Source organism: Nilaparvata lugens, chromosome 3 (assembly GCF_014356525.2).
Source record: "Nilaparvata lugens isolate BPH chromosome 3, ASM1435652v1, whole genome shotgun sequence".
Taxonomy (NCBI): Eukaryota; Metazoa; Arthropoda; class Insecta; order Hemiptera; family Delphacidae; genus Nilaparvata; species Nilaparvata lugens.
The window spans coordinates 18,863,453-18,885,510 of record NC_052506.1 but is presented as its reverse complement, the minus strand read 5'-3'; the positions used below and the strand labels follow the sequence as shown (position 1 = coordinate 18,885,510).

General features: G+C 34.1%; 1 protein-coding gene across 2 annotated transcripts; it reads left to right on the top strand.

Annotated features, from left to right (window-relative positions):
• The first annotated feature begins 436 nt into the window (after positions 1-436).
• LOC111056262 (vacuolar protein sorting-associated protein 52 homolog) lies at positions 437-16,909 on the top strand. 2 transcript variants are annotated; one of them, XM_039423180.1, is made up of 13 exons: positions 437-611; positions 839-1,064; positions 3,833-4,008; positions 4,578-4,675; positions 6,400-6,553; positions 6,881-7,013; positions 7,650-7,838; positions 8,686-8,841; positions 11,177-11,331; positions 11,863-11,947; positions 13,083-13,286; positions 15,063-15,240; positions 16,566-16,909. In XM_039423180.1, the coding sequence occupies exons 2-13, from the start codon at positions 858-860 to the stop codon at positions 16,811-16,813; spliced, it is 1,983 nt and encodes a 660-aa protein (XP_039279114.1). In that variant the 5' UTR covers positions 437-611; positions 839-857; the 3' UTR covers positions 16,814-16,909. The 2 variants fall into 2 exon arrangements, with proteins under 2 accessions (XP_039279114.1, XP_039279115.1); XM_039423181.1 differs by having other exon boundaries at positions 449-647.
• Positions 16,910-22,058: the final 5,149 nt, after the last annotated feature.

The window sequence follows — 22,058 nt, the reverse complement described above, 5'->3', positions numbered from 1 at the left end:
AGGTCAATGTAACCTACTGAGCGCGAGATCCACCAATCACACAACTACTAGTACGTTCTCATGTAGCAATGTGTGATGAATTTGAAAACGTCCTGTCAGGAAATTTATGAATACTTGCTCTACCTCATCCAAAAAATTATCACTTGTATGATATAGCTCTGTACGCAGATGTATTTTAAAAATCATTCTATGACGGTCAAACGTTACAGCGAAGAATTTATCCAGTCACTTACGTGTAGAATACAAAGAGAAAGTCCATAATTTCTAAATCAGTGGAAAATGATTTGATTTTTTTTTGCAAAAGTACTTCATATATCATTTTCTCTTTTTTATTTTCTATAATAATTTATATTTTTTTTGCTATTGAATCTTTGAAGTCGATAGGTTGATATGTCGATAGTCGATACTGTCGACTATCAAACTGTCAAACTATCGACTGTCAGAAATTGATAATGTGTCAATTTTTTTATGTTGAGGTTATGTTTTGAAGTAACAGTGTCATACTTATTATTATAAAGAACATTTTAACAAATGTATTTAAAGAAATGCTTGTTCAAGTTGAATTCGGTCATGTAAAGTATTTCCGAAAGTTATAATAACAAATTTATAAGGTGGGCTTTTAGACTAATATTACCAAGCACAAGAGTGTGAGTGCAGTTGCTGCTACACTTTCAAATTAGCATAAATAAATCAGTTATTACATATTTCTCTTTTATTTATAAGTAATTTTTTATACTTAAAACGAATTTTTGTAATTTTAGTTTTGAATGTAGCAATATGAAAGTAATCTCTATGGATTAAATTCTTATATTATATGTTTACTTATGGTATGTTTCAGACAATATTAATCAACTACAATGGCTGAGGATAATTCTTCTCAGCCGCTTGAAGATGATGTTGTACAAGAAGTCTTACGTACAGGAAAAGATTTGCGGGAATATTCCAAACAGGTTGAAAAGGAACTAAAAGAAGTTGAAAACAAATCCATTCAAGATTACATTAAAGAAAGCCAGAATATTGTTAGTCTGCATAATCAGATTACAGCATGCGATGACATATTAGAGGTAAGCCATTGTCTCTATAAATACTTCTGCAAATAATTACTATAAATAATAGGCTACTACAAGGATTGGTTATTGGCCTCCTTTTGTTCATATTGCTCATAAATGATTTCACAAGCAGTCAGGGTGCAGTACTCTTCGCAGATGACATCGTCGTGATTTCTAGAGAAGCCAGCACCAGGGAACAAGCAAGAAAGGAGTCTACCAGACTCATTGAGGCGGCTAAGTTATGGTTCTTTGTAAACTGAAGCTTAAATGAAGATAAAACAAGTACCCTGGTCTGCTTATTGAAGAGAACAGAATCATTTAAAGCAGTCAACCTACTAGGATTCTGGATGAACGAGAGGTTAAGCTGGAGTCATCATGTGCAGCAAGTCTGCAAGAAACTGACACGAGTGGTAGGTCTATACCTTTTCAGAAAACTAAGAAACTTGGTAGATCGCAACACCCTCATTATGGCCTATCACTCGCTCTTCAAAAGCCACATAATCTATGGCTTACTATTGTAGAGTCATGCGCCGGCCACTCTTCATTCTCTCGCTCTCAGTGTTTAGTTTCACTTAGAATTTTATTGGAGGGTCAAGTGTAAGAGAGGGCCGGCTGCGCCCTAACTTCGCCCTCCTAGGTTTTTAATAAAGGCAGCCAATCAATCAATCTCAAATGGCGCTACAGCCCAAATCGGGCTTTGGCCTCAGTTAAACTTTGCCTCCAGCCATCTCTATCCATTGCCGCACCTTTCCATCTCCTCACACGTAGCATCTCCCTAGCGTCCTTTGCCACTCTATCCTCCCATCGCTCTCTTGGTCTTCCAACAGGTCTCTGAAGACCATTTGGTCTTCAAATCTCAACAGTACACAGTCAATACGTAGCCTACTGTATAGGTTAAGAAAAACCAGGAGCAGCTGCAAAGAAGGTGTGATGTGCATGGCTACAATACCAGGCATTCCAACAAGCTGGAGATAACACGAAGGAGACTAGCAGGAACCTAAAAAAGGTTCCCAACACAGGTCATTGAATTCTTTAAAAGTCTTCCTGAGAATATTATGGACTTATAGTATTTGAAGTTGTATGAACTGTTATGGAGAAACTCATAAGAAAAGCCACTTTCTTCTCTTCGGGAGCTGAGTGAGGAGAAGCCTCTATTCTGGGGATCCAGCGCATCTACAGCATGAATAGACATGCAGATTACTTTTATTGTTATTGGCTGGAAAACTTTGACACTGCTTATCTGGAAACCCCAGCCCAGTAAGTAAGTAATATTAAATTATTGTAGCTCTCATGGACCTTATAAATTTTTTAAAATTATTTTGTCTTCAATAATTAATTGTATAATATCAAAGAATAAGGTGAGTATCTAATAATTTATAAGGGTCAAGCCACATGAAGCTGTTTTGTACTGGCGGTGGACGAATTGTCAGGGCAGGAAGCCCTCCAATTGGCTGATTATCAGCTGATTTCCGAATGTCAACCCAATCAGCTGATAATAAGCCAATCGGAGAGCTTTCTGCCCAGCCGACTTGCCCGCCGCCAGTGCAAAAACGTTTGAAAACCCCCGCTTCATGGCCACAAGAGCTTCTTGGCTTGGCCCCAAGTGCTCTGAGGAATAAAATAACGTAAGATTAGTACATGACTTGCTATTTTGCAATATTTATTTTAATTCTAAGCACTATTTGCAATGAAGTAGGTATTATCAAGGTGAATTTAGATACATTTATTTTTTCAGTAACAATGTGATTGATGAGCAGAACAAAATTGTGTTCTACAAGGCAAACATTAAACATACAATTTTTATTTATTTATAATTTTCACAAAGTAGCACTGATTGGAAGAGAAAAACTAAGGATACTCCTTGTACTATTTCTCTCCCAAATTTACATTACATTTTAAAAGTCCGAAATAGGGTTATGGTTTCACTTTTCTAAAATTTAGTCAATTTCACTAAAAAACAACGAAAACTTTGAATTTTGACGGTTGAAAACAGAATAAAAAACAAAAATATCACACTCAAATCACCATTAATTAAAACATTAATTCATAAATACTAGATTATCAGACTTTGCTAAGAAGCAAATATTCACCAAGAAGCAAGCAGTTTTCATTTGTCAAGATGAACCTATTATCATCCTATCTCATCCCTTAGCTAGCGCAAACCTCATATATTTTAACTTATTATTACGGTCATATTACAGGAAGGTCTTCACACAAAGACACAGACAAGTTAGTGCTGTCTCATTGATAAATTCAGGATTCTCATTGGGTTTGCGTGTTGAAAATATACTCCTACCTATATCAGAACATTTAAATTGCGTTATTAGTTATCGATTATTTCCCAATCAAATTTAATAAGTCAGAAAAATCATCTGGACTTTCACAGTCCAGAGAGGAAGGGCAGTCGCATGGGACTCGAGAAAGGGTGAATTTGTATGTATATCGTCGTTACCTATCAAGAATGAAGTGCATTTTCCAGTGCTAGCATTGAGAATTTTCAACTGCCTGACAGACTTGATTAGTGGTTACCTGGTGAATGTGGAATCACTGTCAAGGTGAAGAGATTCAATCGGAATCAATCAGGAAGAGATTCTTAGAGGTTTTTTTATTACAACTATACTGGGCTGACACACCGCCAAATGTTTATGTATTATAATATGTGTTCATAACCTACTTGACATGTTCTATCCAAGGAAGCCTTGATCACAACATTGGATATTCAATCATGCTACACAGTTATGTAATCTTTGCAACTTTGTAAAACAATATTTTTATTTTTACAGCGAATGGAATCAATGTTGATGGGATTCCAATCAGATTTGGGTAGTATCAGCAGTGAAATTGTCTATCTTCAGAAGAAGTCTGTATCAATGAGTCAACAACTACATAATAGACAAGCTATTCGTGGACAACTGAGTCAGTTCATCGATGATATATCTATTTCAAAAGGATTGATCAAGTGAGTTTTTGTAAAATGTTCAGTCTATATGGTTCAAATTCAGTCTTTGTGGAGAGTATTCACTGTTAAATGTTTAAATCAATTTTATGAATTTGTATATAATTTTTTGTGAATAAAAAACTATTTGATTTGAATTCAATATACATTAAAATTTGTTTTAATAATTTATCTCAACCAGATTGTGTCTCCTATTATTATTCGATAGCCTATCGAATAGTTATAGATTTAGCCTACTCTGGTTGATTAGCGTGTTCAATACGAAGTGACATGATATTGTGTTTATTGCATAAGAGCAATTTTTTAATTTTAGACTTCCATAATAATATTAATCACGTAAATGTCATAAAAAAACATTAATAATTGCAATACAGTCTAGTGTTACAGGGCAAAAATACTACTATATATTATATGTTTGAATTAATGGAATTTCATGTTATATCTCTGCTTGTAACAATTTGCATTGTATCAGTGATACAGTAATATTTCAACGGTATTGTGATGATGATGATATTACTTGATCATTAAGCATTATTCTCTCATCAATAGAATAATTAAATGTTCTTTTTCAGTGCTATACTTGATTCTCCAGTTACTGAAAAGGAATTTCTTACAAATTTGAATCTTCTCAACCACAAAATTAATTTTGTGAAGGAGCATGGCTTCAAAGGTAAGCTTAATGTCAATCATAGAAAACTTCTATGAACACTGTTATACAGATATTGAAAAAATTAATATGTATCTTCTGGCTAGTCTACTAATGAACGGTATTCTTGATCCGAGCATGATGATTTTTTAATAATAGAATTCTCTGTCATATTTTTAAATATATAGCCTACTGTATGTTGGTTTCACAGGGATCCCTCCAAAGAGCAAAACTTTTTGCACTGTGTTTGATCCTTGTGAACCCTGCGAACCACCTTCAAAACAAAAACGCTGAAGACTGTTTGATTTACGTAAATAATATACTGTATTATTTGATTGCCATTCCAAGGAATTACAATGTAAAGGACTTATTTGTTGATACAATTACAAATCATATGAATATGATCGGGATAGAACAACAGGCATAGCCCAAAACTATTATGTTCCCAAATTTTGATAAAAAATAATAAAATGTCTGAAAAATAGGTTATGTTCTTACTGAGGAAAGTTAAAGTTCAATTTCTGTCCAAAAATATATATGAGCTAGAAATTTTGAATTTAGAATGATTAAAATATTAAATTATAGTCAAATATTGCACTTGATATCACCGAACTTTGAATAAATTAAGTTATTTCAGAAAATTTTGAAGCCAAAAATATACACACAACTTTCCAATAGGCACAGCTGTTACCACGCTGTGGTAATTATCCTATACTGTTAAACGAGAAATTTCTGTTTATATGTTTGGATGTTTATATGTTTGTATTCCACCGTATCTCGAAAACGGCTCCAACGATTCTCACGAAATTCATAGCATAGTACGTTTATTACATAAAATTTCGATTGCACTAGGTCTCATCCCTGGGAGAACTCGCTAGAGGACATTAAAAGGATAATTATTATTCATCCTTGGAAAAACAGCTGATAATAATTATTTCGTCGTCTGTTGATGATGGAAGTGAGTGAGCGAGTTATGTGTGTGGGACTGTGTCAAAATTATGACTCAGCTGTTGAACTTTTGTTATCATTCAATCAGTTACTTAGTGCCGGTTGCAAAAAAGCCGGGTTATTTTCAATCCTGATTAATTCCAGTAGATCCATCTTTCTGAAATGGTCTTCTCTGATTTGGTTCACGTGAAATTAATCAGGATTAAAATTTAACCGGCTTTTGTGCAACCGGGCCTTTGTGACGGAAATTTTTGCATTCCTCTGATAATTAATCTCAATTTACTGTGATTAGATAGAACATTTGTGTATGAACTATGAATGGTATTATAATTTTTTCTTTCGTAATAATTTGTTTATGCTTTTGTACTCCAGAGCGAAGCACGGTCCCCGATATTAGAAATTACTAGACTTATCAAAATCATATAAAATTTAATTAGACATTAGAGATATGTATGAACTTCTCACTCGAAGTAGTATTTTGATTTTAATTACCCCAGCAATAAAGTTATTAAAGTTAAATGGAAAAACTTGCTAGTGGAGAACCATTAATATTATATATTCACATTTGGTGAGAAATGAAAACATTTAGAGAAAAAAATATTATATTTTTCTGTGGGGGTAGCTAATTGAAAAATATATTGTTATAATTCTTGAAGCTATTCCATTTCGGATGGAATTTCACAATGACAGTTCTGAATTCAGCTTTAATATAGGACAACTTTTGAAGATCTTGAAGTTTATTTGTTAAGAACCTCTATCCGGTAGGGAAAAAACTGAAGTGTGAGTTCCCTTTTTTTTAGAAGTAAAAGCTTGTCAAGATGTGAAGGACGATTTGGAAAAGTTGAAGATAAAAGCTGTCTCAAAAATTCGATCTTACCTGATGGAGCAGATATCGAAGTTTCGTAAACCAATGGCAAACTATCAAATACCACAAAATGCGCTGCTGAAATATAAGTAAGTAGGCTACTGTAATCTCAAAACTTTGATGCCTCTTTTCGTTAAAAACTAGTACAATCAATCCAAATATGAACCTGCAGTAATTTGAACATGTTCATTCATTTCAAATAAAAAACTCAAATTAACTCAGGTTTAATTAATTCTATGAGAATAATTCTACAATATCAAAAATTTATGTACATAAATTCGTATCTTAGCCATCAACTGTTACAACCGATTTTTTTACTAAATTATAAATTCATTGTAAAACGATTATTCAAACAATACAACATACAACTTTATTGAAGTATTTTTATAATTTGGCAAAAATTTCGAATGTTGCAGGTTTTTCTTTGAATTTGCTCTTGCCAATGAGAGGGCTGTAGCACAAGAGGTCTATGCTGAGTACACTGATACGATGAGCAAAATTTATTTCTCGTACTTCAAAGACTATTCGTCACGACTTATGAAATTACAGGTAATAGATTTATCCTACCAATTTATACAGGGTGTTCTGAAAAAAGTGCCCATAGGTCAGGACGTGAGTTAGTTACCAAAATGCTTAGTTACCAAGTTATTCAGGGTGAAATATTTCGTCTGAATTTCAGTTCCCTTGCTGAAACGAAGCCCTACAGGTATTTGTTGGCTGTTAATTAAGATGTCCAATTTAGCGTACATTATGTAAAATGAACTGAAAAATTGAAAAACCCCGTTTCCAGACCTGTAGCTACAGTAATTTTTAAGTGTGGTCCCGAAAAACAAGTTCCTTTAAGGTTTGAAGCAGAATTACTATGTTAAATATACAATAAGCACAACATATTTTTTTATAGAACTTGTAGAAAATTTAATTTTGAAGAGAAAGATGTAAAATAAGTCTATAATAGACAAACGCAACCTTTAAAAAAAATTCTTAATTACATACAAAACGCATGAAAAATAGACAAAATCTGTTAAGCTCTCTTTTCATGCGTTTTGTATGTAACTAAGGATTATTTTTTATAATGCTAAATTTTTTCACATCGACTATTCCATCGACTTTTGTTTAACTGGTGTTTATTATTTGTTGACTGACTTTGTTTTGGTATTATTTCTAATAGAACACTTCATTTTCCAGTACGAAGAAAGCGCTGGGAAAGATGACTTGATTGGTCATGAGGAAGTCGGTCAGAGAGGCCTCTTCCACAAAGCTTCGTTGAAAAATAAGAGCACAGTCTTCACGATTGGCAACAGAGGCGATGTGCTCACAACTCAGCTGGAAGCTCCAATTATCATTCCTCATTCGGCGCAAAAGAGTGAAGCCAAGGTATTATTCTGTTAGCTAATCCATCAGTTGATCAATAATTTGAAATTGTTAGTATTTCTATCATTCAAACCTGTGTGTATCCACTAAAAAATTAGTATTCCGTATGCTTTTTGTTTACTTTCCTCAGTACATACTTTTCTGGAAAGATAGTTTGACAAGGAACGGATCTTGCTTCAAGAAATGCTTGTATAGTCTAGGTCTAGAACAGAGGTTTATGTTTCCAATTTTGAACTTTGTGAACTGTAATTTAACTCAGATTCCTGATATTAATAGTTACATTTTAGATGGAAATAACTGTAGTTTGACATAATGCATATCAACGTAACTATTTTTGACTAAAGTTTGTTATATCAAACTAAGGATGACTACTTGTTTATTTTGTTGAACTATCATCTTGAGCAAAAAGTAACTATTGTAATAAGTAATGTTTTATGAATTGAATGTTTGGAAATTTTGATTTGTGGTTGAAATATGTGGTTCATTTAGTTATCTTGTAGTTCATTCTAGTGATTTAGTATCTGTGTTTCATTTAGTAATCTATTATCAAGAAATATCTCCTGCTTTTCTTGGTGAATTTATTTCCAATATAATTCATACAGACTAAATTCCTAGATTTTTGGATCATCATTATTTGAAGTAGAAACAAACTAGCTGGAAGATAAAGTGATCATCATCCACCTATGAACTCATTCCACATGCGAGCACAACCAAAAAGCTTACGTAGACATCTTCCGCAATAAAAAAATTGATTAAGATCCAAATATTTCAAATGTACTTCACCGTTATTTTTTAAACATGCATGCACTATATAGGAACATTTATCAATAATAAATTTTATTCCCCACAGTATCCGTTCGAGGCATTATTCAGAAGTGAGCAGTTTGCTCTGGTTGACAACGCCTGCAGGGAATACCTGTTCATCTGCGAGTTCTTCATGGTCCAAGGCAAGGAGGCCCAAAAGCTGTTCAATCAGATAATGGGCAAAACTCTTACTCTGTTAGCGGTAAGACTGCTCTTTCTCTTCTTGATTAACTTGCATTCATTCTTGTAGAAATTATTCCTTGGTAAATACATTTTAATTTGTTCTAATGTTTATTTATCATAAAGTAGAAGTTGAGCTAGTATATATTTCAATCCATATAAATTTAGTAATCCAATCGAAGTTATTTAAAGAACTTCATTTGCTAATGAGGATTTGTCAGTGATTAGAAATAGGAACGAATTAGAAATAAGATTCATTTTAATTGATTGAAAATAATAAAATGAACTCGTCTTCTTCTATTGTTTTCAACTCACTTTTGAGATCCTATCTTGTGGATAGATACCAGGCTGTGAAAAATGATTGTGATGGCTCTCAGTTGCTTTCTGAATGGCAGATGGTTAAGCGAGGGGTTCCTCAGGGCTCCATACTTGGGCCTACATTGTTTAATATATTTATCAACGACTTGTCCTACAATGTTGATGGTAAATTGGTGTTGTATGCTAACGACACAACAATCTTACTTGAAGGAAACAACTATCAAGATGTCATGGAGAAGGCTAAGATTGCCATGCAGCAGCTCAATGGATGGTTTTATGATAATTCCTTGAAGCTTAATCCAAGCAAGACACATTTTATTAAGTTCTCTATGAGAGGTAATGAGAATGATCCAGCTATTGTGGGATGGGAGTGTCCTGCTACTGATAAGACAAAGTTTTCTGGGGATTGAATTGCAGGCAAACTTGAAGTGTGATGGTCACATAGAGAAACTCCAGAAAAGGCTTTACCATGCTCTCTTTGCTCTGAGGACTGTTAAGTCGAATTCAAATCTCAAGACAGCTCTAAAGGTTTACCATGGGTATTTTCTTTCACTTATTAGATTTAGTATTTTGTTTTGGGGGGCTGGAAGAATTCATTTGAACACAAACTTAAAAATGCAGAAAAAGCACTTCGGATTTTGGGGGGAGTGGGTCCATCTTTCTCCTGTAAGACCATATTCAAGGCACTCCGACTACTTACAGTTCCAGCGATATACTTCCTTGAAGTTGTTTCGTTTGTGTTCAAAAACAAGAATATTTTTATTGCTAACCGAATTTGTCATACTTATGAAACACGAGGTAAAAATACAGGATTATTCCAGTTCCCTATCCATAGACTGACTCTTCTCGAAAAGGGACCATATTATTCAGGACTCAAGTGTTTTAATTGCATTCCCGAGGATATAAGACTGTGTAGCAGCTATAAGTTATTTGTTTCAAAGATAATTAGAACACTGGTAGAGGCTTGTCCTTATACCATTGAGGACTGTTTTAGAGCATTCATGTGACTCCATTCTAAAAATGACATGTTGTATGCCACTTGAGCACCGCTCAGAATTTGTGGCTTCACACAACAAAAATATAATAATAATAATAATAATAACTCACGTGTTCAAGTTTGTTGATTGTCCTTACACTGTTTGAACTATCACAAATTTCTGTGAAAAGTTACAAATATTGAGTATTTCTAATCTAGACATGCAATTGTTGCCTTGAGTCTTGTGGTACAGATTTGTAAACCTGTAGAACTGAGCCCTTCGTTATAACATTTTTTCATCTTATAATTCAGTTTCTATTCGAGAAACTGGTAGATGGTCACTTGATTCAAGAAACCTTAAAGTCATGGCTTCTGGGATTTACAATAGACCAACAATTGTCTTGGGATTTCCACGTGGATGATGTATTGAAGAAGATGAACTCTGGCCTTTATCACTTAGGGTATTGTCCAAGTATTGCAGCCAGACAACACTGAGAACCATCTACTTTGTCAACATTCATTCTCACCTGTCTTTTCGAATAGGTCTCTATGGAGGAACATCTCTTGGAAACTTGAAAAAATGTATATTACAGAAAAAATCAGTAAGAATAATCTTAAGGTTAGATTTCAGAGAGTCTGTACGAGAGTAATCTAAAAGCCTCAACATCTTGACCGTTTATAGACTCTATGTAATGGAATTTATTCTGAATCAAAAATTAAGAATATGTCAATCATCAATATCATACACGCTCAAGAAGAACGTGTGCACTTCAGCAACATAGAAGACAATTCTTTGAAGAACGTCCCTCCTACATGGGAGCTCAGTTCTTCAATCAGTTACCGATTGATATCAGAGAGAAGGATAGTGCGTATTTCATGAAAGAGCCCATATTCTAGACAAGACTTTCTCAACTGATTATTGTTAATTATTATTTTATTTTCATCTCGACACTTGATAAATAAAGAACTATTCGATTTGTTTCAATTTAGATTTTGTTTTTTGATTTCAATTATGATTAATATGGAACCAGTCAAATGTCATGTATTCGATGAATTGTTTCAGAAAAACCTAGAAACGTTTGTGCAGAACTGCTACGACACTATCGCCTTGTTCCTTTGCCTGCATTTGATAATGCATTATCAGCTGTTGTGTCATAAGAGAGCTGTGCCTGCCCTCGATGATTACTGGGAGAAAATGCAATCAGTTATCTGGCCAAGGTAATTTTATGGTTTTATCACAGGAATAAGCGCAGAAAATGAAAATTAACAATGATTTAATACTATGGAAGAATGAAAAACTGTTTAAAAACTACCTACCTCTTCTACAGGAATTCTGGAAAATGATATTGATAATTATTCAAAAATCAGCTTAATCGCATTCTATTTTCATGTATCGAAGTAACTTAAATACTTTATTCAAGAAGAAATTTTCTCTTTATTGTGCTACTCGAACAATAAATCAAGGATGGATTTTTTTTTATCTTGTCATGAATTGATTTTTTTTTTAATTGATTTTTCAATTCAAAATTGTTTTGAACTGTTACTTTTTTCATGAATTGATTTTTTTTATCTCTTCATGAATTGTTGAGCCGTAACTACAATAAAAGGAGACATTAAAAAAATAGTATGCAATAGAACATTAGACCTATGTGTAGGCCTAAATAGCTTTATAATAATTTCATTTCTCTTTAAAATTAACAATTATTATGTTATAGTTCAAAACGAAATAAAATTACTTTCTGTTTTCAGATTTAATTACATCTTCAGATTGAATATTGCGAGTGTTAAAGACTGCGATCCAACAAAATTCAACAAAGAAATGAAGCCGCATTACGTAAGTAAATCTTAATCTGATCAAAGTAGACTGAATCTAGTTCAGTCATTAATTGAGCTTGTGCTTTGAGGAAGAATGGTCGCTTATTATATGTATTCTAGGACTTGATAATAAACCAAAAGAGAGCCATTAGAATTGTGATGAGGGCTGGTTGGATTGATCACTGCAAACCGTTGTTTGTACATTTACGAGTGATGACAGTCTACAGCCTGTACATATACAAGTGCTTGGTTTCGGTTAGAGAGAATATTCATTTGTACACCAGGGCTAATCTGGTTCACAGTCATGCTACACGGGGAAATGGAAATCTGGTCATGCCCAGGGTGAGATTAGAAAGATCCAGGAAAAGTTTTCCCATATCTGGAATCAGATCTTTCAATAGGCTATCTGATGAAATAAGAGAGCTGCCGCTGGTGAGCTTTAAGAAACGGGTCAAGTCATGGCTGGTCGCCAACCCGTTCTATTCCATTCATGAGTTTGATGAGTCTGACCCAACCACCATATAACTAAGTAAATTGACTGTGTAAGCACTAAGTAAATTGACTGTGATAATAGTTTCTATGGTTTTAGTTTATTCACAATTTATTGTAAAATTAGGTATAGATTAAAATTAGAAAAGGCTGTATAGACTGTGATAGAATTGAAGTTTAGTAATTGTTTATTGATATTTCTGTATTATTTTTTTAACCGAATAGCTTTGAAGCCTGCTCTGGCACTGCATGTTGTGTATTATCTTTATTTATGTATTGTTATTGTAATTCTGTTTGAAATTTTATTGTATTGACATGGCCTAGTGTACTGTATGTATTTTCTGGCTGTAATAAAATCATTGAACCAAACATTTAAAGAGATAGAGTTAGTAAAATAATGCTAGCAAATGCTACTTGATGCAATTTATGGAATGTATACAAATTAATAGTTTATTATAAGAAACTCATTATATTGAACTGGGTGATTTTAACTCTCTAAGCAATTAATTTTAAAATACCAGCAATTTTTCCAACAGTTTTTCAATAATTCTGGTAATTTATCTATGTTATGTTGTTCTCTTTTGTTGAATAATTTACCGATTTTTGAATTATTTCTGTATCTACATCAATTTATTAATATTCATGCATTTTTCCATTTCCATTAGATCACAAGGAGATATGCTGAGTTCAGTGCAGCAATTGTTGGTATAAGTGAAAATTTTCCCAGCGAACTTGTCACTAAGCTGTGTGCAGAACTTCTTGAAGAAGTTGAATTTTTCATCCTACGAATGGCTGCAATTTTCCCACAGAGGAAGGAGCAACTGATATTCCATATTAACAACTACGATATGATTCTCAGTGTACTGATGGTGAGTTGAATCTGGATAATAATATATTGTGATATCAAACATGGTACCGCTGTATCTTATTCTAGTTTTTACGCTGTTGATTTGTTGATAAATATTTGAGATATGAGGCCTTCTTGAAATCTGTTGAAGAAATAACAAATAATACCGATAAACGAGTGTGTCGATAAACTTGACCGATTTGAGAATTTATAGTTTTGTAATAATTTATTTATTGAAAAGATAATTTTGTTCTTTTAATGGTGATCAGGTACCAAAACTATTTTCTGGGACATTTTAAATACCCTCAAACGTACTGTTAAATAAGACTCAATGTAAAAGTACTGTTAAATAAGACTTAATAATAATAATGAGGGTGATGCCCACATAAGCTCTTAGGCTTGTGCGTGGGTAATGAGTGAAAGGGATGATTTGATTTGGACTGTAGTATAAATTTGAAAAGGGACAGTTTTGGGCATAAGCCTGTTGTGCCTCCTCATAATTATAACTGTAAAAATAATTGTACGACTGAGAAAATGAATAAATAAATATAAACTATGAATTCAATGTGGTGAGAGATGACGACTACGCTTAAGGTAGTCGAGACCGACGGCTTATCGTCTCCTCCGAAAGACGGGGTGGCCTTATCTATGTGATTGTGCTGTTGTCAAAAACTTTTGCCCCGGTCGAGATTCGAACTCCTGTTCTCTTGATTATTGGACCGGCGCGTTATCACTTAGGTACTCCAATGAGCCACCCAATGTAAAAGTAACCTCGTTGTTGTCAATAATCTGACACAATAATTTGTTCTCTTGTGCCCATGATGTATTTAACATTATAGACTACTGTGGCTCGTATGTACATTTTTGTTATTGTTGAAAAACAATAAATATTTTATTTTTGGTCTTAGAGCCCTGCTTACCAATGAGCTTCTACTCTGCTGAAAGAAAATACTATTGATTATGATAGGAGTATTCACATATTATTTGGAGTCTGCAAATGTGTGAACACTCCCATAACAACCAATGATTTTCTCTCTCTGCTCAGCAGAGCAGTAGTTCATTGGAACGGAAGGTTGAAGTGTTTCAAGGCTACAACGTAAATGTTCGATTCTTGCAATACATTTGGAAACAACCCTCAAATTTTCAACAGTCGGATGATTTTCTATATCTTTCTAGCAGCTTATTATATATATATATATATATATATATTATATATATATATATATATATAATATTATTTGAATGTTATATTGTTTCCAAATGCTGATACATGGATAGCAACTCTATTTGTATGAAATATGTTCGATAACAAATAAAAATTTTGATTGATTGATTGATAGCTTACTATATATAAATTAGTTGTGATGACATCTACAGTAGGCTGTACAGTATATCAAGCTATAGGCTTCCAATCGATACTTCACTGACAATGAACATGACAAATTTTCCATTCATCACATTTTCTAGCTTGTGTGAGTTGTAAAGTTTTTTTCTACGTTGTCATTCCTTGTTCAAGTATTCTTGAAAATTGTAGCTTGCATGTATATAGACATCCTCAAACAAAATATTATTTATTTATTAAGAACTATGACAATACAACTTGATCATAAAATGATTGGAAACGGAAAAACAGGCTTATAGCCCTTACTATTCCATTCCCGATTCTTGATTGCATATTAGTCCAAATTAGGTACTGTTAATGCATGAATCACAAACTGCTATTCGCATAAACCTTTTCATTTCACAAACTAATTCATATTATTACTTGAATAGATTATTTTCTTTAATGTGATTGAAGGAACACACCAGAGATAGTTCAAGGGAAGCCGAACATTTTCGTGAGCAATTGAGTCAGTGGAGCACTGAGTATGTTGAGGAGATTCTGTCTCCTCATTTCGGTGGAATGATTCAGTTTGTCAAGGAAGGCGAAGCAATTGTTGAGAAAGGACAATCTGACCAGCTCAAGAAACAAGAAAGTAAGTCAATAAAAAAAACTCAAGCTATTGTAGTTTAAGGCCCGGTTGCACAAAAGCCGGTAAAAATTCAACCGTGATTAATTTCACGAGAACCAATCAGAGAAGGCTTTTTTGAAAAGATGGCTTTTCTGATTGGTTCTCGTGGAATTAAAATTCAACCGGCTTTTCTCCAACCGGCACTACGGCTGGCTAACTCGGGATTTGGCTAAGTTCTAGACTTTAAACAGCTGGAGTCGGAAAATTGGCTTTCCGAAACGGGGCTTAGTCGTTGTCATTGTCACTTTTGAATTAAATTTCGAAAAACTAGAAAATTGAACACAAAATAAAATAAAGAGAAAACGGTGCAAAGTTTCAATTATTTCGTCAAGGAAAAACTTTTCCAATTATAGAAATGAGAAAATGAAAACAGCGACTACGCCCCGTCTTGGAAAGCGAATTTTCTGGCTCCAGCTGTTTAAAGTCTAGAACTTAGCTAAATCACGAGTTAGGAAACCGGCGCTAAGTGATAATATTCTATGTGCGAACGAAGTTCTATGAGTTTCTCCCATTTTTATAGGTCTTCTACAAGACTTTAGTACTCACAATTAAGTTTAATTATTTCAATAATTTTTCTTATAATTGCATACTTGTGTCAAAATGGCATAATGATAAAATTTGGTAACTCTTAAGTATCAGATTTTTGGCTCTTCATAGTCATACTAATCACTTGCTTAGCCTAGCCTAGCCTAGTGATGGCATACCATCACTTTTTGCAATTATGTTTTATTGAAAAATAGTTGAGTGAAATGTTTCCTCCATCTTCAAGAACAATGGCTATACGAAGTAATAAAAATCAGAAGTTATGTAATCATGTATTATGGGTACCATATTATTTGTATAGAAAAAATCATTTCACTATTCACCTTCCTATCAATGGATCATTATCGAATCCCAGCCTGGGCATGATATTTTTCTCGGGCCACTCCTGTGTTTCGGATGGACACGTTAAGCCGTCGTTAGGTCATGTCAGAGGCCCTGAAAACAGACACCTGACCTGAGCCAGCCAGGTCACTCGATATTTTTCTATTTTTACCTTGAATACCGTACCTTTTTACCTAATCGACTCTATAAGAAGAGTAATAAACCTCACTTGAACAGTATTTTCCATTGAACTGTCGTGTGAATAGATTATAATTCAACTACTTTCAATGCTTTATTTGAATAAATAAATAATGTCTCAGTTATACAGTAGAAAGTTTGTTATTGCTTTTTGTGAATGGCAAGGCTTTTTGTATAATGTAATTGAATGATTTAACGTGCTCATGAATATAATATTACTCTTGTAGGTAAATCACTTGCCCTGGTCCAGTCTTTCTCATCGGGCTGGAAACGTTCCCTAGAAGTGATCAACCAGGAGGTTCTCTCTTCATTCCCAAGCCTTCTTACCGGCTCGACTCTTCTGCAGCTGGCTTTCACTCAACTCGTGCAATACTACCATCGCTTCCACAAGCTGCTCACTCCCACTGCCAAAGCGCAACTCACCAACATACATCACATTATGGTTGAAATAAAAAAGTATAAAACGTCTTATTAATAGAAATAACCGTTATGTGGTAAGATATTGTCAATATAAATGTATTATACACCTAGCTTTTAAAATAAATATAAATTATCCAGCCTATTAAGGTTTATTTTGAAATTCAGTAAACATCTCCTTTTCCCATTCGCAAATTCTTACAATCTCAAATGCAGAGACGAATAATGCCACTCAACGGTATCTTTTCTCTATGATAGTTACAAACAAAATAACTAGGATGTGATTCACATCATATAACTCGAAAAGAACGTTGTCTTTATTGACATCGATTATGTTATCTGTGTTGCCTATTCTTAATCTCAAATAGAATAAATAAGAAATAGCCAATAAAATTGGTGAAGAAAATAAAATGAAAAAATTGGCTAAAAAAGATTGATATCAGTGAGATCACTGCTACAGTCACGGACTCACAACTTGATCCCTTGGGCTGATTTACCCCTTCTACAGCATCAAGATTTAAGGCACTGCTTTGCATATCAAAAACATCAAACAGATAAGTTTTTGCCAGTTATTTGAGTCAAAAGCCTGCAATTTTATAATATTAGGAATACAGCAGTAAGACACGCGCAGTTGATATATTTCATCTTTAACCCGTTCTCGCACCGAACAATTAGGGATCTTCTAATTGGACCATAGTCTGATGACTCAGAAAGAAATAATTGAATTCTTAATTTTGGCATAATATACTGTACAATAAATACGGTTAAATTCAGTCATGTTGCTTTATTATATTTATTTTTAGGATATGGAAACAATACAATTTTCAACACACTTTAAGAATTGTTACAAAAATATTGCTCTACAAAACTTAAAAAATAATACCTTCGTAACTTTTATCTCAAAGTTATTAGGCTAACTTTAGTTTTGTAAGCTTTGTTTGATCAATAAATTCTGTTTACGATATTTTCTTCTAAAAATAAAAAAAATTCTTTGTTGTAGTTCAGACACTGTGTTACTTGTAAATATTAAAAAAAGCACTTACTTTTCTTGGAATATTGAGAAATGCATTTCAAGTAGGAGCTTCATCAAGCTGACACCAGGGGCGCTTGGGCTATGGGTTGGACTGTGTGGTCAAAATGTGTGAAAATATTGTATTTGATTTGAAGTTTATTTGGTCATTGATTAAATTGGATTTGTCACTTTTAAGGTGTTTTAAAATTTCTTATTGTTCAAGTGTGTTGAGTCTCTGGCCAACCTATAGAAAGCAAGCGCCCCTGGTGTCAGGCTGATGAAGTGAGGAGTGATGAGTCAGGAGTGAAATGCATTCCTAAATACGTCAAGAAAAGTAAGTGTTTTTTCAAATACTTACAAGAAACACAGTGTCTGAACTATAAAAAAGTTATTACATATAATGTTTCCTCATGGAAAGCAACATTCGTTTTTTCCTCTGACTGGGTAGCCCCCTGTGAGGGTTCAGTCGCCTTAGTGTGGTTTCGACATTGCTCGCCCAACGTAGTGATCATTTAGTTCTCTCCGCTGAATGAAACTATAGTTTTGTATCGTTTGGTTGCGGAGATATCCAGGGAGCACGTGAGAATAACTCGAACGCGATCACATTCAACCCATTCAAGGACTAAGGTCTCCTCACTCTTAGTCTTAGTCAAGATGCTCTACAGTGGCTAGTGACGTGCAAGTATCAATCTAAAAGTTTATATAAGTGTTTTGTAACTTTATTCTTTTAAATTGTTTGACAAAGCTATTCAATTGGCAAGCCTAGATAATTTTTATTTTTTCATGCCTGACTCTTTTCTTGTGAGGATAGTACTATGTTTTTCCCCTGACGATACGAATATATGTATCAATAAATTCTACATGTAATTTTCGGGTTGAGATTACGTAATTTGCATTTACGAGTCATATGTAATGGTATGTTTTGTTACAGCATCATTTATAAGCAAATTACTTTCAATCGTTTGAACAATTTTCTTGTACTCAGGAATTAAATCGTCCAGAGTACCGTTTAAATTTTTCACATATTCTGACAGTTTAAAATGCACAGTTCTCACGTCGACAGCACTTATATTCAAAAAATTAACAATCAAAACGTCATTGCAAGGAATAATTGCTTGAAGTTCATAAATGATTTTATTGATAGTATTGATGTACGAGAAAACAAAGAATGAAGAATCACTATTCCATGTTGAAGGTAGAATTTCTGTAGAATTCTGTTTTGTGTTGGTAGAATCTAGAAGACGGTATTTTCTATTGACTAGTATCAAGTGAATGAGGCCAATTAGGACGTCTTGCTTGCACCTGATGTCTTTCTCCAGCATATTGTATAATAGATTCCAACCAATAATAGCGCCTTGCTTGGATGCCATCTTCAGTTTTATGAACTGAATATTAGCGCAAAATAAGGAATTTCACCTGAAAGTAAAAAAATCATGAATTTATTTATTACGGTAACAATGATTTCAATTCGATGGGACATTTTAGTCAAGACAATGTCAATAGAGCGTTTGACATTTTGTACAGGAGAAAGCTAATTGAAGCACTGGACAAGAATAATTTACCTTCAAAATTAATCAGACTAGTGGCAGCTACCCTAAATGAGACCTACTCCAGAGTAAGGATAGGCAAGACTGTTGGGAGGCGTTTCCCTGCAAAGTATGGGGTAATGCGATAAGGGTAAGGAGATGCGCTGTCTGCATTATTGTTCAATTTGGCTCTCCATGAAGCAGTCGAAGGTATCTCCCATAATAAATAATATCGAGTGACCTGGCTGGCTCAGGTCTGGCGTCAGAGTTTTCAGGTCGCAACTGATCAATTTCAGGGCCTCTGATATGACCTAACGACTGCTTTTTTTAGGCAGCCGGGACCGACGACTTAACGTGTCCATCCGAAACACGGGAGTGGCCCGAGATAAATATCCATAGAAGTACCATAGTAAATAGACTATGGCAAGTTTGTGGATATGCAGATGATCTGGTCATAGTAGCGAGAACAGTACCAGCCTTGAGAGAAGCCTTCACATCCCTAGCAAGCAATAGTAAACAAATGGGATTAGAGATAATCGAGGCCAAGACAAAATACCTGAGAGTGTCACCAGCAGTAGGTAGGAGAGATGCTAGAGACATGAAGATTGACCCAACACATTTCAACAGGTAGACGAATTCGTAGTGGAAAAGTCTCAGCAGAGATTAACAACATGATCATGGCGGGAAACAGAGCATAGTATGCTAGTATCAAGTTATTCAAATCTCGAATGCTGTCAAGATCTACAAAATTGCAATTATACAAAGCATTGGTGAAGCCTGTGGTGTTTTATGGATCGGAAACATGGGTGCTTACTGCTGGAGATATGCAAAGACTGAGAGTTTTTGAAAGAAAGGTGGTGAGAAGAATCTTGGGCCCTGTTTTTGAGAATGGTCTCTGGAGAGGAAGAACAAATATTTTGAAATAGAGGAATTCAACAATGAAGACATTGTGCGGTCGATAAAAGCTGGCAGAATAAGATGGATGGGGCATATGTTGAGAATGGGAGATGGAAGAGTGGTGAAATGTATATGGAAGGAGAAAATATATAACAGATGAAGAAAAGGTCGACCAAGAAATAGATGGACGGATGATGTGGAACGCGATCTAAGGACGCTTCGAGTTCGTAACTGGAGGAGGCAGGCCGAGGATCGAGACAGATGGAGAGGCTATGTGAGGGAAGCCAAGTGTTCTAAAGACCTGTAGAGCTGAGGAGTAAGTAAGTAAGCAATGTCAATAGCCTGAATTGATGGAAAAACAACATTATATTAACAAGCAAAAGTTTTTCATTGAAAGATGGATGATTCACCACCTTCTTTCATATCTATTACCTAATTGTATATTTATCATCCCAGCTTTCCAAGATATGATTGTAATATGATTCTGAACTCAAACTAGTATCAAATTGAAATTTGGAAGGCTAGATGCTTCGTGTTCTGACTCCTAGTGTTCGTGTTCTGACTCCTGTCCTCCCACTAGATGAGAATGACAGATGCAGTTTTTGTGGTGGGGGTAAGGAACATTGAATCTCGGCAATCGTCTTCTGGGCTCTGACATCTGAGTGCTCAAGAAAAGTTTCCATGGAAACCAAATAAATTTTTTTACAATCAACGACGACCAAATTAGGTCTGAATATAAAAAGACGCCGTCCATCCAGGAAGCTGGTCAATGACGAAGGACAGAAGTAAGTATGGAGCTGATGTTTATTCTTAGAGCTTGCATGCAGAGAGATTATGAATGATGTGTTAGAGTGAAAAAATATTTCCACTACAACGTGCTACCTCTGTTTTGACCGTTTCAGGGGCTAGGGGTCTTAAGGTAGGTAGTTCAGAACAAGTTTTTGAGGTTTTTCTATTACAAGTGCTTTGGCCAATCCTGTCCTTTGGGTTTCCCTACAGACCGTTTAAGAATGACATTTCACTTAATATATTTGTTTAATCTTAAAAAATGAAATATCAAACGATTTGTTATTAAATTTACTAAAAAAAATATTTCTGCAATTTTCTTGTAAAATAGACGGTTATTGTGTTATTTGAGAAATAACATTTTAAACGCCCGCCATTTTATTTTATGAATATGAAAATTGTCATAATTTTTTTTAGCAGTCTATAATAAATATTGTTTTGTAAGTTACCTGTCTCAAGTTCCGGTTGCACAGAAGCCGGTTAAATTTTAATCGTTATTAATTCAACAAGGACCAAACAGAGAATTTGTCTTATAAAAAAGCCTTCTCTGATTAGTTCTTGTAAAATTAATCACGGTTAAAATTTAACCGGCTTTTGTGCAACCGGGAACAATAACTTAATTGTTATTAATGTTTGTGCAAATTTTCACTTCCGTATGTTCAGTTCAACCATTATAGATAAAAAAATAGTATGTTGAAAATTTAATAAAGTAGGAAGAATTTAATAAAAATTTTAAATAGGCTATGTAGAGGAATTGAGAAATGAAAGAATAACTTGTTGAATAAGAGCTATTGGTAGCAAATGATGATGTAAAACTAATTTGATTTATCTATATAAAAAATATTGATATTAAAATAATATTCTAGTGTATGCTACACTAGTTTTAGATAGCATAATGTTATCATATTCAATAACCTAGCATTCAAGAACGACCAATAGTAACAAAGTCTATTTAGCTTTCTGCATTAGATAAAATAATTTATTGCTTTAAATTTTTAATAGAAGCAATAAAAATTCATGCCAATATAAAAATCCAACTAAATCTAGATTAATAAAATGAGATTTTAAGATTGCTTCAAAAT

Coding starts and splice junctions, on each gene's coding strand:
- LOC111056262 (XM_039423180.1), top strand. CDS start 858: ATGGCTGAGGATAATTCTTCTCAGCCGCTTGAAGATGATGTTGTACAA. Junction 4,676..6,399: donor GAAGGAGCATGGCTTCAAAG/GTAAGCTTAATG, acceptor CCTTTTTTTTAG/AAGTAAAAGCTTGTCAAGAT. Junction 11,332..11,862: donor CAATCAGTTATCTGGCCAAG/GTAATTTTATGG, acceptor TTCTGTTTTCAG/ATTTAATTACATCTTCAGAT.